The 16,906-nt window shown below is 40.4% G+C and overlaps 1 protein-coding gene across 2 annotated transcripts; it reads right to left on the bottom strand.

Moving 5' to 3' along the window:
* Positions 1–533: 533 nt before the first annotated feature.
* Positions 534–15,361, bottom strand: LOC118392598 (uncharacterized). 2 transcript variants are annotated; one of them, XM_052460612.1, is made up of 15 exons: positions 15,104–15,361; positions 14,635–14,834; positions 14,399–14,503; positions 14,198–14,293; positions 13,550–13,660; positions 13,251–13,371; positions 12,400–12,657; positions 9,794–10,051; positions 5,666–5,862; positions 4,749–4,853; positions 4,561–4,656; positions 4,128–4,238; positions 3,829–3,949; positions 3,421–3,720; positions 534–2,791 (listed from the first exon to the last, which is right to left on the bottom strand). In XM_052460612.1, the coding sequence occupies exons 1-15, from the start codon at positions 15,135–15,137 to the stop codon at positions 1,725–1,727; spliced, it is 3,180 nt and encodes a 1,059-aa protein (XP_052316572.1). In that variant the 5' UTR covers positions 15,138–15,361; the 3' UTR covers positions 534–1,724. The 2 variants fall into 2 exon arrangements, with proteins under 2 accessions (XP_052316572.1, XP_052316573.1); XM_052460613.1 differs by lacking the exon at positions 9,794–10,051.
* Between the last annotated feature and the right edge of the window lie 1,545 nt (positions 15,362–16,906).

The raw sequence follows: 16,906 nt of genomic DNA, 5'->3' as shown, positions 1-16,906 counted from the left end.
AGCGCTCTAGCGCAATTGAAATGTTTATATAATTTTTGATTGAGCCGACATATGCAGCGTTTACCATGAATGCTGTCTCCACGAACGCGGGAACATTGCCTTTACATTTCTATTGTGCAGCAAAAGACAGTAACGAAGGCATAACCTGCTTATCCAAAATAAATACCTGCCCAGACTTGTAGGCGATGTCATGGCAACGTTGGAAACACGTCATCGGGTCTAACGGTCATCTCGCACCGTACTGCGCATGCACAGGTCTCCAAAGGTCAAAAATGGAAACGTGTCAGTGTGTCACTTTCACGAGGTTGGAGTAATATGTTCAATTTCTTAAAATATTGTCTCGAAGCTAGGTTGTGCCTTTAAATTGAGAACTAATTCATAATGTTTCACTTCTCTCATTGACTTCTCAAACCCCAGCCTGGTTTACTTGGTCTGTTTCGCAAGCATTCCCGGAAGTCTCTGGGTTTAGAAACTCTGTCGCAGCTCTTTAGCGATACGGATTAAATCCAGCTTTAAACCTAGTTTTGGATTGAGAAGGACGTTCAATAGAGAATCTCCCGTGAACACAGTTTATATTCTAGGACTAGGCTGACGATATGTCCGGGAAACCAGCCCAAAGAGTAAACGACTGGAAGGAAGTTCTGCCAACATTTCAGACGGAGCTGTCAAGTATGAGAATGACATGTTCTACTTCTTTTTCCCCACAAACATCTGAGAGAAATGACTTTGCCACATCCATGACATCATTGTAATAAACTGATATTATATGAAATGCTTAATACATTTAGACCAGTGTTGAAAGTTTGTCCTTGTGTTGTAGCGGACTTCAACTCAAATGAAAAGACAATATTTGAACTCATTTTGTTGTTCTGCAGCACTAATATTGTGTCACAGCTGACTCATTCAATGAATGATATTACCAAATGTAAAGAAATTAGGAACAGAGGATTAGACGCCACAATCTTGTCTGTCCACAAATGATTTTGTGTCTTGGAACAATCCTAATATGCCACTTGAGGATTGGCAGATTTGTTCAATCATAGTGTGTATGTATCTCAATAATCCAACACATAAGAAAAGATGGATTTGAACCCTGGACCACTGGTTTTGCAGATCTGGGAGAGAAATGTATAGACCATGGCTGGATTCAATCCGTATCACAGAAGATCTGTGTACAAATTTAAAGGTTATTTCCGATTGAGTCGACATATGCAGTGTTTACCATGAACACAGTCTCCGCAAATGCAGGAACAGTGCCTTTCAATTTTAATCGCGCTATAACGCAAATCTTCTACGATCATTCTGCAATGCAGACTGAATCAAGCCCGTTTATACCTTGCTCTAACATAAGTTCTGATCTTCAACATTCTGACTGTGCCCACATTTTTTACACAATTAATTGTACACAATTAAAGAGACATCTTGAACCGAAAGTTTTCAGATCTCCCTGAACAACACGGGATGTAGTTGGGGATGCATTGTTTCTGCATATTTTACAAGCGTAAAGGAATCTGGAGGTTTAAACCATTTTAAATTGGGTCAATGTAAATCATAATCCCGTTTCTAAAATCATTATCGTTATTTGTAGTCTCAAATATCATGTGTAGACATGAAAAATCGGAAGAAGTTTATTGAAAAACATGTTTTGGTATGATAATCTGATATACAAAAGAGGACCTGTAAAATCACGTGTATACTGCTAGTATTTACATTGGAGTTAACTCCTACATAGTTTTTTTTTTTACGAGACTTTGTCTGTGTTGGGAGTACTTATGGAGAATCTTAACCGGTCGATGAACTCTTCTCATATGATTTACCATATTACCCCTTTGAGTAAATGTTTTCCCACACTCTGAGCACCGGTGAGGTTTCTCCCCAGTGTGTGTATATATGTGCGTTCTAAGAGAGTCTGAGGTAGTGAAAGATTTGGGGCATTGGGTGCAGGCGTAAGGACGCTCGCCTGTGTGAGATCGCAGATGAACCATAAGATGGCAAGATACTTTGAAACCCTTTCCACAATGTTTACAGGTGTGGGGGTTTTCTCCTGTGTGCGTTCGTGTATGCAACCGCAGTTCTCCTGAGGTAAGGAATGCCTTACCACATATGCTACATAAATAATTCTTCTCCCCAGCATGCATTCGCGTGTGCCTCACTAGTGCACACTGCTGGGTAAACCTCTTACCACAGACAGTACACATGTGACGGCGCTCCCCAGAGTGAATGCGTACGTGCACTTTGAGATCATAAGCACTCCTGTACTTCCGGTCACAGTGTTCACATGCGAATGGTCTTTCTTCTGTGTGAAGTAGCTGGTGTTTTTTCAGTGCCCCAGGAGTAGCATATCGTTTGGGACACTGGTCACAATGATATGGCATCGTGTGAACTCCCATATGTAGCGTCAACAGTGATGGTTTTTTGAAAACCTTCCCACACTCACATGTATGAGTCCTGTTCTGGGGTGCAGGGGATCCCTCTTTTTTCGTGTCACCCGGTTTGATCACCCTCTTTTTGACCACCTTTTTTTTCTTGTCAACCGGTTTGATCACCCTCTTTTTGTCTCCCTTTCTGACCACCTTTTTTTTCTTGTCAACCGGTTTGATCACCCTCTTTTTGTCCCCCTTTCTGACCACCTCTTCTTTCTTGTCAACCTGCTTTCTGTCCTTTTCTACTTGGTCGGTCTTGCAGAGGTTGGCCATTTCACTGTGAGAGAATGGAGGCAGAGTGCAGGTAAGAACCTGGGATGGCTCGTCAGCATTCACCATTACGTTGAGAGAATGATCCAAGTCCAATTCTGTAAAGAGAAAATACAGGAGATAAGATTACATAACCACCATATATATAGATTCATATTTTTACACAGGTAAATGCCAAACTAAAGGAAACAACAATATAACATGTTTTCAAAGGGCGTTGGGCACCTTGGCATAGATTCTACAAGTGTCTGGAACTCTATTGGAGGGATGCGACACCATTCTTCTTCGACAATAAATTCCATCATTTTGTGCTTTGTTGGTGGTGGAAAATGCTCTCTCAGGCACATCTCCATAATTTCCCATAATTGTTCAATTGGGTTGAGATCTGTGACTGACGGCCATGGCACATAGTTAACATCGTTTTCATGCTCAAACCATTCAGTTAGCACTCGTGCATTGTGGATGGGGGCATCGCCATCCTATGGAGGCATAGCCATGGTAGGCAAAATAGCCTGCCCAGCATTTCTATACATGACCCTAAGCATGTGACTTTAATTGTTTAATTAAGTCAAGAACCACACCTGTGTGGAAGCACATAGAATAGACTTCGTATGCCTCATTTACTCAAAAGTTTTTATTATTTTTGCAATTACTTGCACATTATAATTCATATACTTTATTAGTCATAAACAATGGATGAGTGTTTGAACTTTTTTATTTTCCTTACCATCACAGGGTACTGGAGTAACCAACACTGAGGTCTCTGCAGGTGACAGACCCTCCTGTTCCTGTTCCTCTGATGTTGACAGCCCTAGATCCTCCAAACATCTATCAGTGTCTTCATCCAGGATTTCATTGTGGTCTTCATATTCACTGATCTCTACCCCCTTATCTATGCATTCATTGTCATCTGAGTATGGCCTCACATTGTCAGAGTTGTCTGGTTCGTAGTTAATAACAACTCTCATTTTTGGAGGGATGGACAGTGTGGACAGGATGGTATCTGCAGTGTATTTAGAGACATGACCTGAGTAGGAGAGAACATCAGTTAAACTCACCTACATTGGCAAGTAAAAAATACAAGAGGTGTCCAATTGGACTATTTACTTCAGTCATTATCTGGATGGAGACTTACTCTTGTTCAGGTTTCCATGACGCTGATGGTGCTGCAGCACTGTCTTCAGTTGTTCAGGGTCAAAGACAGTCTGTCCACATTCCTCCAGGACAGAGGGGGCAGCACTGAGCCATGCTGTTGTCTAAGAGGGGCAGGGCAAGGGGAGCAGGGCAATACAGGATAATAAAGAGTTGAAATACAAAACCTCAAGTGGCTGGTACAAGTTTGGACATGACCAAAAACACCATTCAATTCATCTGTAGAGCCACATGACGTGATGTTCCGTCAATCTTTTAGAACTGAGATGTTTTCCTCAGTACCTGCGTGAGGTCTGGTACAGGCAGCAGCTCCTCCAGTCTGGAGAGGAACTCCCACACCAGTGTCTGCAGCGCTGTGTCATACCGAGGGCCATAGTGGACTGGGAACACCTCCTGTGAAATAGACAATATCGCATGAAATGGGTCTAGTGCCAAATGTCTCCATTTAAGATGCACTCCAGCTATTTTGGAACTTTTCCTGTTAAGAAACAATATCCCAAGTATAAGTACAGTAATGTACACACATGTAAGGGTGCAAACTACAAGCAGTAGGCCATTCAAGGAGTTGGTCTGATGTGATGTCATCAGCCTCCTCCCTTACTTGTGGGAACAATGGAGGAGCAGTTGATCTAAGTAGATGTTCAACTAGTAGCCTATTTCAGAAATATATTCAAGCAAACAGATCATAAAGAACTCTAGAGAGAAAGTTCCTCACCTGGAAGAAATGCTCCCTCTCAGAAGGGTCTCCCAGCAGGGTTTGGACTAGCTCCACAAAGTTAGAATCTGAAGCCTCCAATTCATCACCATGACTCTGTCATTAGGCGCAAACAAAACATCAGACAAATGTACAGGAGTGCATCTTTCAGAAATAAAGTTCTTCCCAGTGTCGCCAATTTAAACTACCTCTTTGTGTAAGGATTTTTCTGTCAAGGTGTGGATTATGTCCAGGTGGGCCTGGATGGTCAGGAGGTCAACTCTGCCCGCACTGCAACACAACTCTAAAACCATCTGGAACAGAGGTGGATATGTGAAAAGCAGGACTAGGGCCAGGGTAGTCTGATTAATCAGGCTGTAATACACAATTTATTGGTACACAAAGCATGAAATGAATGCCTGCAAAATTGTGTAAGTGTTCCTTACAAGCCAGAATGTTGAATAAAGTTAAATGTAAACTTACTCTACCAGTTGTCTGTGTGGTTTGTCCTTCAGATGCTTGAAACTCGATAAAATATCCACAGGAAAGTATTGTCTAGAGCCTACTAAGGTGAAGGTAATTATATATTGGATTTTTTCTCTCTCTCCAAGCTTGCCATGACAATGAAAATGGTATTTTCTGAATCGGGAGGATAGAGATTTCTTTTGTGTAGAATTGTAGGGGAAAGAAATATTTAAAAATATTCACGTACAAAAAAAGGTGTGGATTGTTCTCCATCCTCCCCCGATTCAGAATATTGGTTCTATAGCTATTGAAGAGAAAAACAAATATCCAATATAAAACAAATTTTACCTAGGTGCCGAACCATATCTCTAAAAGGTTGGGTAAACAATAATTTCCTGTGGAAATGTCGCAAATGCTGAAGGACAATCCGCCAGACAACCGGTAGAGTAAATTTAAATGTAATTCTATTCAACATTCTGGCTTGTAATGAACATTCATACAATTTTGCAGGCATTAGTTGCTGTCTGCATGTACCAATGAATTGTGTATTACAGCCTGATTAATCAGAGCAGACGTACAGTAATTGCAGCTAGTAGCTGCCCATAGTTTGTTCCGTCATAAGACTCTTCCCATCCCAACCCTCAATATTTACACCTCTCACCCTTGCTCTCAGTCCCAGGATGAGTTGTGTCCTCTGCCTGGAGCTCAGCAGCTCTGGAACCATCTCTGTCACCAAAGTCACAAACTCCTCCAGCTTCCCATACTGCATCACATTACGCTCTTGAGCCACTTGCCACATGAAAGCTGACATCAGTCGTAGAGGTGGAACCAGGAGACGCAGGGAGAACAGAGGGAGATCTGTCACCGAAGAGAAGAGCAATTAACAGATAAACAAATACATTCCATAACTCAGCTAGTTACTATTATTACAGGCCATGTGTAGGCTATTGGACATATTTGAATAGAAATCACTTTTCTACATTTTACACAAACTAACCTTGTTCTGATGCTGGATCAATAATGATATCCATAGCTAGTTTGCAAAAAAAAAGAAGCCACTGAAACAAGCTACTGTTAGCTACCTAAAGAGTTTGATGCTAATGTTAGGAGTGACCAAGCCTAGAATATACACTGAGAGGTTTAGAATGTAGCTAAAAAGGTAGATATCTTTATGCAAGCTAGCTAATATTATACTAGTTAGCTAGCAAACTAAACCAGTTTTCTATAGATTTGCACATCCCATTACTTTTACCAAAGATGTTCTACTCATCTATCTGTGCTTTGACGAACAACAAACAAATCATTGACCTCGACGAAGTACTGTACTTCCGGGTGATGTTTAAAAACAATCCTTCAGAATAAAGGTCCTAATTTTTAAAAAGAAAGATGCATACCACAAAATATTATTCTCTTTGTATTTAGTCATTGCAATATATCATTTAGTTTAATTGAGGGTTTATAATATTTCCCACCAAAATAGCCTAATTCTCCTAACCTGCTACAAAAAAAAATCCTGTATACCACCTAGTCAAAACCCTGACTGAGAGACAGCTCCACTTCTGTAATTAAAATGAATGAAATATTATTAAATGGTTCATATTTTTGTTTCAAATGTCAACAAAATTGCTGTTACTGTCCTGCCATCTAATAAAGAAGATTTGACCTCTCATCATTGTGGAAAAGGCTTGTCCAGCGTACTTGCCTTGTCAGATGGAGGTCAAAGTCATCTGCAGTTTTCTGGGGAGCTGCCTCTTAACCATCAACATTCATTCATAGGGATGATAATAGAGCTCGCCAACTAAAAGCCGAAAATGAGTTAACTCTCATACGTTCAGCCATTCCCATGGGGAAAATGGATGGGGAAAGAATAGGGTTTTGGGATAAACACCAAAAATAAGGTCAGAGGTTAACACATGCTTAGGAGATCTTGAACGTTTTATTCTATGAGATAACATCAGTCATTTAACATGACCTTAATGAATTAGGAAGCCTTTATGTGCTCTGTACTTTTTGAAATTACATAAATACTTAAACATTCACAAAAAGTGACTTTAGCTGATGAAGATGATCTCATAGAACAAAACGTATAAGATCTCCCAAACCTGTGATTACCGCAGAACAAATTTTTGCAGTTTATCCAAAAACCCTGCAAAAATTCCACTAATTTCCCCACAAGCTTCGTCCAACGAACCACGGCTGAATTAGTGCCTACAAAAATGCACCATTGCTACTGCTCTCTATGTCGGAGCTGTCGTGGATGAGAATGACATGATCTACTTCCTTTTCCCCACAAACATCTGAGAGAAATGACTTTGCCAAGTCTGTGGCAACATTGTAATAAGCTGATGTTATATGAAATGCTTAATTATTACATTTAGACCAGTGTTGAACATTTGCCCTTTCTTGTGTTTGTTACTATTGTAGCACATTTCATCTCAAAATATGAAAAGACAATATTTGAACTTTTGGACTGCAAGAAGTCATTTTGTTGACCTGCAGCAATAATATTAAGACATAGCTGACTCATTCAATGAATGATATTACCTAATGTAAAGAAATTAGGAACTGACAGGATCAGATTAAGCTACAATCTTGTCTGTCCACACACGATTTTGTATCTTGAACAACCCTACTGTATGTACTATGCCACTTGAGGATTGGCAGATTTGTTGAGTTATTGTATATCTCAATAACCCAATACAAGATTAGAAGACAAGGATTTGAACCCTGGACATCAAATTGTATTTATGTGCTGAATACAACTGGTGTAGACTTTACCATGAAATGCTTATTAACCAACAGAGTTTAAAAATAAAAATAAAATAGTAACACAAGGAATAAAAACGAGTGGAGTACCAGATCAATGTGTAGAAGTACGAGGTATTTGAGGTAGATATGCACATTATTTTTTTTTTTGTTGTTTATACTGTATTATTGACTGTATGTTTGTTTTACTACATGTGTAACTCTGTGTCGTTGTATCTGTCGAACTGCTTTGCTTTATCTTGGCCAGGTCGCAATTGTAAATGAGAACTTGTTCTCAACTTGCCTACCTGGTTAAATAAAGGTGAAATAAATAAATAAATAAAAATAGATGGTAGGGCGGGGTGGGTGTGGAGCCAGAGACAGCAGTGGGGTCAAACTGTAAAACCCAGTTCCTACATTTGAATATAAAATTAGATTTAATCAAAGAAAAATGATGCTACATTTTTATCTCTAGGACCCTCAGGATGACAAATCAGAGCAAGATTACTGAATGTAAGTACATGATTTACCTTCATAGGTGAATGTATCAAACCAGTGTTTTGTTGTTGTGCACTATCCTCAAACAATTGCATGGTCTTTTTTTTGCTGTACTAGCTACTGTAAATTGGACACTGCCCATATAAAACAAGTCTATGTCCAGGAAAGTTGGCTGTTGTTTACAACATAATTCTAGTCACATTATCACATTTTGAGCAACAACTGTCTTGGTTGAGGGACACCAATCCCATAGAGATTAAAGCGCCCTTATTAAGATGGCTAGGTGAGACAACCACCACATATCACAGTAAAATACTAAAACTAAACAATGGATATATAGTTTAGCTTAAAAATAATATTTTAATATACACCTAAAATCAATGAATTGGCACCCACATGCAATAATTTCAGGTGAAAAAACACCAATGTGAAAACTTGGCGGATATATAATTTTGGAAATAAACTCATGTAGCCAATTCCATTGACGCATAGTGAACAGAGTGTGATCAAATCTTCCTGAAGACCTCTGGAGGTAGTCGGGACACTTTGTATATGTATATCTTACAGGTGTTATTAAGGAATCTGGTTGATCAAACAGTTTAAATTGGGTAAATGTCATCATCATCATCCCACTTCTAAAATCATTATTTTCAGTGTAAATATCATGTGTAGATGTGAAGAACCTTGATTTGAAGTTTATTGAAATATGATAATCTGATATACAAAATAGGACCTGTAAAACCATGTATTTAAAACAGAATTATACATGGAATTTCTTGTCTCAATAATTCCAATCAATATTTGATTGGAATGACCTATTACATAGTTTCTTTCGAACTCAAAGCATTTTTACAAGACTTTGTGTTTCTTTCTGTTGGACTGCTTTTGGAGAATCTTAACCGGTGAACTCTTCTCATATGATTTACCATATTACACCTTTGAGTAAATGTTTTCCCACACTCTGAGCACCGGTGAGGTTTCTCCCCAGTGTGTGTATATATGTGCGTTCTAAGAGAGTCTGAGGTAGTGAAAGATTTGGGGCATTGGGTGCAGGTGTAAGGACGCTCGCCTGTGTGAGATCGCAGATGAACCGTAAGATGGCAAGATGCTTTGAAACCCTTTCCACAATGTTTACAGGTGTGGGGGTTTTCTCCTGTGTGTGTTCGTGTATGCAGTCGCACTTCTCCTGAGCTAAGGAATGCCTTACCACATATGCTACATAAATAATTCTTCTCCCCAGCATGCATTCGCGTGTGTCTCACTAGTGTACTTGGATGGGCAAACCTCTTCTTACAAATAGTACACATGTGACGGCGCTCCCCAGAGTGAATGCGTACGTGCACTTTGAGATCATAAGCACTCCTGTACCTCCGGTCACAGTGTTCACATGCGAATGGTCTTTCTTCTGTGTGAAGTAGCTGGTGTTTTTTCAGTGCCCCAGGAGTAGCATATCGTTTGGGACACTGGTCACAATGATGTGGCATCGTGTGAACTCCCATATGTAGCGTCAGCAGTGATGGTTTTTTGAAAACCTTCCCACACTCACATGTATGAGTCCTGTTCTGGGGTGCAGGGGATCCCTCTTTTTTCTTGTCAACCGGTTTGATCAACCTCTTTTTGTCCCCTTTTCTGACCACTTCTTCTTTCTTGTCAATCTGCTTTCTATCCTTTTCTACTTGGTCGGTATTGTCCTTGCAGAGGTTGGCCATTTCACTGTGAGAGAATGGCGGCAGAGTGCAGGTAAGAACCTGGCATGGCTCGTCAGCATTCACCATTACGTTGAGAGAATGATCCAAGTTCAATTCTGTGAGAAAATACAGGAGAACAGATTATATAACCACCAGTGAGGGAAAAAAAGTGTTTGATCCCCTGCTGATTTTGTACGTTTATCCACTGACAAAGAAATGATCAGTCTATAATTTTAATGGTAGGTTTATTTGAACAGTGAGAGACAGAATAACAACAAAAAAATCCAGAAAAACACATGTCAAAAACACGGCAACTAAAAATTGATTTGCGTTTTAATGAGGGAAGTATTTGACCCCCCTGCAAAACATGACTTAGTACTTGGTGGCAAAACCCTTGTTGGCAATCACAGAGGTCAGATGTTTCTTGTAGTTGGCCACCAGGTTTGCACACATCTCAGGAGGGATTTTGTCCCACCCCTCTTTGCAGATCTTCTCCAAGTCATTTAGGTTGAGGCTGACGTTTGGCAACTCGAACCGTCAGCTCCATCCACAGATTTTCTATTGGATTAAGGTCTGGAGACTGGCTCGGCCACTCCAGGACGTTAATGTGCTTCTTCTTGAGCCACTCCTTTGTTGCCTTGGCCGTGTGTTTTGGGTCATTGTCATGCTGGAATACCCATCCACGACCCATTTTCAATGCCCTGGCTGAGGGAAGGAGGTTCTCACCCAAGATTTGACGGTAGATGGCCCCGTCCATCGTCCCTTTGATGCGGTGAAGTTGTCCTGTTCCCTTAGCAGAAAAACACCCCCAAAGCATAATGTTTCCACCTACATGTTTGACGGTGGGGATGGTGTTCTTGGGGTCATAGGCAGCATCCCTCCTCCTCCAAACACATTGAGTTGAGTTGATGCCAAAGAACTCCATTTTAGTCTCATCTGACCACAACACTTTCACCCAGTTGTCCTCCGAATCATTCAGATGTTCATTGGCAAACTTCAGACGGGCATATGTATATGTGCTTTCCTGAGCAGGGGGACCTTGCAGGCGCTGCAGGGTTTCAGTCCTTCACGGCGTAGTGTGTTACCAATTGTTTTCTTGGTGACTATGGTCTCAGCTGCCTTGAGATCATTGACAAGATCCTCCTGTGTAGTTAAGGGCCGATTCCTCACCGTTCTCATGATCATTGCAAATCCACGAGGTGAGATCTTGCATGGAGCCCCAGGCCGAGGGATATTGACAGTTCTTTTGTGTTTCTTCCATTTGCGAATAATCACACCAACTGTTGTCACCTTCTCACCAAGCTGCTTGGCGATGGTCTTGTAGCCCATTCCAGCTTTGTGTAGGTCTACAATCTTGTCCCTGACATCCTTGGAGAGCTCTTTGGTCTTGGCCATGGGGGAGAGTTTGGGTTCTGATTGATTGATTACTTCTGTGGACTGAGAAACTGAGATTAGGAGCACTCCCTTTAAGAGAGTGCTCCTAATCTCAGCTCGTTACCTGTATAAAATACACCTGGGAGCCAGAAATCTTTCTGATTGAGAGGAGGTCAAATACTTATTTCCCTCATTAAAATGCAAATCAATTTATAACATTTTTGACATGCATTTTTCTGGATTGTTTTGTTGTTATTCTGTCTCTCACTGTTTAAATAAACCTACCATTAAAATTATAGACTGATCATTTCTTTGTCAGTGGGCAAACGTACAAAATCAGCAGGGGAGCAAATACTTTTTTCCCTCACTGTATATATAACCACCATATATATATATATATATATATATATATATATATATTGTAAAGGGTTGGTCTCATGTTTCATGAGCTGAATTAAAAGATCCCAGAAATGTTCCACATACACAAAAAGCTTATTTCTCTCAAATGTTGTGCCCACATTTCTTTACATCCCTTTTAGTGAGCATGCATCCTTTGCCAAGATCATCCATCGACCTGAAAAGGGTGGCATATCAAGAAGCTGCTTAAACATTATGATCATTACACAGGTGCACCTTGTGCCATGGAAAATAAAATGCCACTCTAAAATGTGCATTTTTGTCACATAACATAATGCCAAAGATGTCTCATGTTTTGACATCCGGCTTCTTCACCTGTGGGATCGTCTGAGACCAGCCACCCAGACAGCTGATGAAACTGAAGTTATGAAACTGAAGAGTTTATTTCTGTCTGTAATGAATCCCATTTGTGGGGAAAAACTCATTCTGATTGGCTGGGCCTGGCTCCCAAGTGGGTGGCCACTCATGGCTGCGCCCCTGCCCAGTCATGTGAAATCCATAGATTAGGGCCTGATGAATTTATTTAAATTGACTGATTTCCTTATATGAACTGGAACTCAGTAAAATCGTTGAAATTGTTGCGTTAACATTTTTGTTCAGTATATAAATTAGAATTGAGATGCTATATTAGTCTAACAATGGATCAGTGTTTGACCTTTTTTATTTTCCTTACCATCACGGGGTACTGGAGTAACCAACACTGAGGTCTCTGCAGGTGACAGACCCTCCTGTTCCTGTGATGTTGACAGTCCTAGATCCTCCAAACATCTATCAGTGCCTTCATCCAGGATTTCATTGTGGTCTTCATCGTCATCTGAGAATGGCCTCACATTGTCAGAGTTGTCTGGTTCGTAGTTAATAACAACTCTGATTATTGGAGGGAGGGACAGTGTGGTCAGGATGGTATCTGTGGTGTAATTAGAGACATGACCTGGGTAGGAGAGAACATCATTAAATTCACCTACTGTATATTGCCAAGTTAAAAAGACAAGTGGTATCCTATATGACTCTGTTCTTCATATCCAACATCTGGATGAAGACATAGGGCTCGATTTAATCCGATCCACTTTAGCCAACATCCACATAGTGCTTCCATTTGGCAGTGTCAGAGGTAGAACTGCGTTAGAGCTGTCAAATCCACAAGTGGCTCCCGGCATTACACCTAAAACGGACATTGCCATTGGGTTCACGGAGTCGCATTAACAAAAATCCCATGCAACCTTGTTTACAAGTTTGAACACTGGAATGTGAGATGTAATCTATACCTCGATTAGGATGACAGAAATCCTCATCATTTATTTGAATGATTTCTCAATTTGAGCATAATTATTTCTATATAGGCTGCACTTTCTCGCTCAGAACTTCGAACGCTTGGCAGGTGTGGCTTCATGACCATGATCGGAAGAGCAGCTTCTCACCGATTTGACGGCTCCAACAGTTACACCTCCGATACCGCCAAAATGTCCGCTATGCGGGTGTCTGCCATCGCAGGTTAATGGTGATCTGATTGAATCTAGGCCTTACTATTGTTCAGGTTTCCATGATGCTGATGGTGCTGCAACACTGTCTTCAGTTGTTCAGGGTCAAAGACAGTCTGTCCACATTCCTCCAGGACAGAGGGGGCAGCACTGAGCCATGCTGTTGTCTAAGAGGAGCAGGGCAGGGGGAATACAGTACATTAAAAAGTTCAAAAGTGTTTTTACCAGCCACTTGAGGTTTTAGACAAGTTTTGTAATGACCAAAAACACCATTCAATTCATCTGTAGAGCCACATGACGTGATGTTCCGTCAATCTTTTAGAACTGAGATGTTTTCCTCAGTACCTGCGTGAGGTCTGGTACAGGCAGCAGCTCCTCCAGTCTGGAGAGGAACTCCCACACCAGTGTCTGCAGCGCTGTGTCATACCGAGGGCCATAGTGGACTGGGAACACCTCCTGTGAAATAGACAATTTAGCATGAAATGGGTCTAGTCTCCATTAAAGACGCACTCCAGCTTTTTGGAACTTTTCCTGTTGAGAAACAATATCCCAAGTATAAGTATGGAAATTTACGCACACTTAAGGGTAAAAACAAAACAACAAAAACCTTTTGAGCAAAATAGTGTTTTTTACACAACTAAAAACTTCATGGAGGCCATTCAAGCAGTTGAGTTGGTCTGATGTTGTCAACCTCCTCCCTTGCTTGTGGGAACAATGGAGGAGCAAAAACATCAAATAAAGGCCCTGACCGCACCCCCCCACTTGTACTATGTCATACCTGGATCACCTGTTGAGATGTGCCTTTTAGTAAATTAGGTGATAAATTATGTGAAAAGGAGACTGAAGTGCCACTTTAACAAGATCTTTAGGGTATTCTGAATGCAGAAGAAGGATACTTACCTTTAATCTAAGTAGATGATGTTCAACTAGTCTATTTAATAAATATATTCAAGCAAACAGATCATAAAGAACTCTAGAGAGAAAGTTCCTCACCTGGAAGAAATGCTCCCTCTCAGAAGGGTCTCCCAGCAGGGTTTGGACTAGCTCCACAAAGTTAGAATCTGCAGCGTCCAATTCATCACCATGACTCTGTCATTAGGCGCAAACAAAACATCAGACAGTACAGGAGTCCATCTTTCAGAAATAATGTTCTTCCCAGTGTCTCATTCATAAAGTGTTGCCAATTTAACTAACCTCTTTGTGTAAGGATTTTTCTGTCAACGTGTGGATTATGTCCAGGTGGGCCTGGATGGTCAGGAGGTCAACTCTGCCCGCACTGCGACACAACTCTAAAACCATCTGGAACAGAGGTGGATATGTGAAAATCAGGACTAGTGACAGATGTACAGTAATTGCAGCTAGTAGCTGCCCATCGTTCGTTCCATCATAAGACTCTTCCCATACCAACCCTCAATATTTACACCTCTCACCCTTGCTCTCAGTCCCAGGATGAGTTGGGTCCTCTGCCTGGAGTTCAGCAGCTCTGGAACCATCTCTGTCACCAAAGTCACAAATTCCTCCAGCTTCCCATACTGCATCACATTACCCTGTTGAGTCACTTGCCACATGAAAGCGCACATCAGGCGTAGAGGTGGAACCAGGAGACGCAAGGAGAACAGAGGGAGGAGACCTGTCACCGAATTGAAAAGAGCAATTAACCCTTAAACAGATAAACAAATAATAAATTCAAAATCGACTGATCCCATAACTCAGCTAGTAATATATATCCCATAACTCAGCTAGTTAGTAATATTACAAGCTATGCGTAGGTAGACTATAGGACATATTTGAATGATCCATGTAAAAACAAAACAAAAATGTAATGAGTCATGACATATCATTTTCTACATTTAACTACTGCTATGTGATAAGCAATGCATGACAAAGCAGCAAACTAACCTTGTTCTGATGTTGGATCAATAATGTTATCCATGGCTAGTTTGCAAAGCAAAAAGCTCTCGAAATAAGCTAGCTAAAACGTTTGATGTTAACGTTAGATAGTGCGACCAAGCCTAGAATATACGTTATATTAAAGCGATTGCAACGTAAATAAAATAGTTGACATATGTACTCAAGCTAACAATACCCTAGTTAGCTAAGATACATAAAACCGTTTTGTACAGAGGTTGCTAGATCCAGTGTCTCGACAGCAACACTAAAAAGGTACTTCCAGGTCATCGATTTCGAAAACATTTCTAAATAAAGGTCCCCCACGTTACGTAATAGTATAAATGCGTCAATAACCAGTGATTATTAATGATATATGAAAAATAGTTGTCTGAACATGAACAATGATTAACATTTTTTCATAATTAAGGGACATTTTGATTAAAAGTGGGTTTTAAAACATTGCTGATACCTGTATAAGGAATACACATTGGCTTACATAACAAAAACTATTCTGGGTGCCACAGTGAAATTATTATAGGAAATACCCCGTAGGGTCTGTACAGTGTATTTCATGAGACTCGGAATAATACGGAGTGTTGTTGGCTTTTTACTGTGGTCAAACAGCTTAAAGTGGGTTGCCTGGACAATATATATTGTACAAATATAGCACTGTACAGGAAAAACTATTTATTGTGTGTCCATACTACCAGGGTCCAGACTACTCACTAGAGTCCCTAGAATACAAAACATGTGAGTTTGAACAGAAAGCTAGGTCATAGGAAGCTTTATGTTGACATTTGAACAGTGATACACATATCAGCACCATGGACAGCTACCCTTTTAGAATGTTATGTTGTCACTGTCAGCCTAGCTCCAAACATCTGGCAAATGTGTGTCCCAAAAGCATATGAATATAATTTAAGATTTTAGTCAGTGCAAGACCACACACCGGTTAAGAAAAAACATTACTACTGGTGTCAAATAAACTGGGGTGGAAAATACTTAGTTGGCATTCTACGAACCAAATATGTTCCGTTTTTGAGGGGGGATGTGTCAAACAGCCTGCTGGTTATTTCTCTATCTTTCTTGTAATGCCTACATTTAATGCTGCATGCTATATTAACCTCAACTATTTGTTTTTTCTTACCCTGGTGTGAAATAAAATAATTCCATACATGACTTTCATGCACTCTTGCTTTGCGCTAATGGATTATCCAAATACCAATTATTAGCAGATGATTAGTTAAGAAGCCAACTGCAACAACGATGCATACATACCTGTATGACTGACACGTTTATACATTGTTTTGCTAGGGACAACAAGGTGAAATTAAACAAAATGGTACAAACAGAGAATGTAAATGAGGCTCAGGTTCAAAACCTCTGGCCTCTGGAGAGTTTAAATGAGGGAATAACAACTGCTCAGCAAAGACCCTCAGACATACTTTTGAGGATAAAGAACATGGTTCTAATTTCCATCCTGATGTAGCCAAGAGTTCATATGAGGAAGTGTCAGTGGTGCAGCTCAATCAAATCTCAGACACCCAAGATATTGGGAATGAATACTACCACTTAGAGACAGAAAGTTATGGTAGTGGTTTATTGGATGAGGAAATTGTAAGCTTTGTGACAACTAACATGTAACTGAAATGTTTTTTTTTTGTCAGACGCTTTTATGGCCTACCACAACTGATGTTGTATTGCAGCCACCAATTGAACGGGGGTGAAATAAATATACAAAAAAGGTCAATTCCATTACGGATAAAGGAGAAAAAGCTCTGAGGAAGGCCGTGAGGCTGATACGTAAGCTTA

Source organism: Oncorhynchus keta, chromosome 13, assembly GCF_023373465.1.
Source record: "Oncorhynchus keta strain PuntledgeMale-10-30-2019 chromosome 13, Oket_V2, whole genome shotgun sequence".
Lineage (NCBI taxonomy): Eukaryota > Metazoa > Chordata > Actinopteri > Salmoniformes > Salmonidae > Oncorhynchus > Oncorhynchus keta.
The sequence above is the reverse complement of the archived record's forward strand: the minus strand, read 5'-3'. Positions and strand labels throughout refer to the sequence as shown.

What these genes read in the sequence shown, in the direction of transcription:
- LOC118392598 (XM_052460612.1), bottom strand. Translation starts at nt 15,137, where the DNA reads ATGGATAACATTATTGATCCAACATCAGAACAAG. An exon ending in AGAGGGAGCATTTCTTCCAG is followed by an intron (nt 13,661 to 14,197) that starts GTGAGGAACTTT and finishes TCTATTTCACAG; the next exon opens with GAGGTGTTCCCAGTCCACTA. An exon ending in CTGTACCAGACCTCACGCAG is followed by an intron (nt 3,950 to 4,127) that starts GTACTGAGGAAA and finishes TGCCCCTCTTAG; the next exon opens with ACAACAGCATGGCTCAGTGC.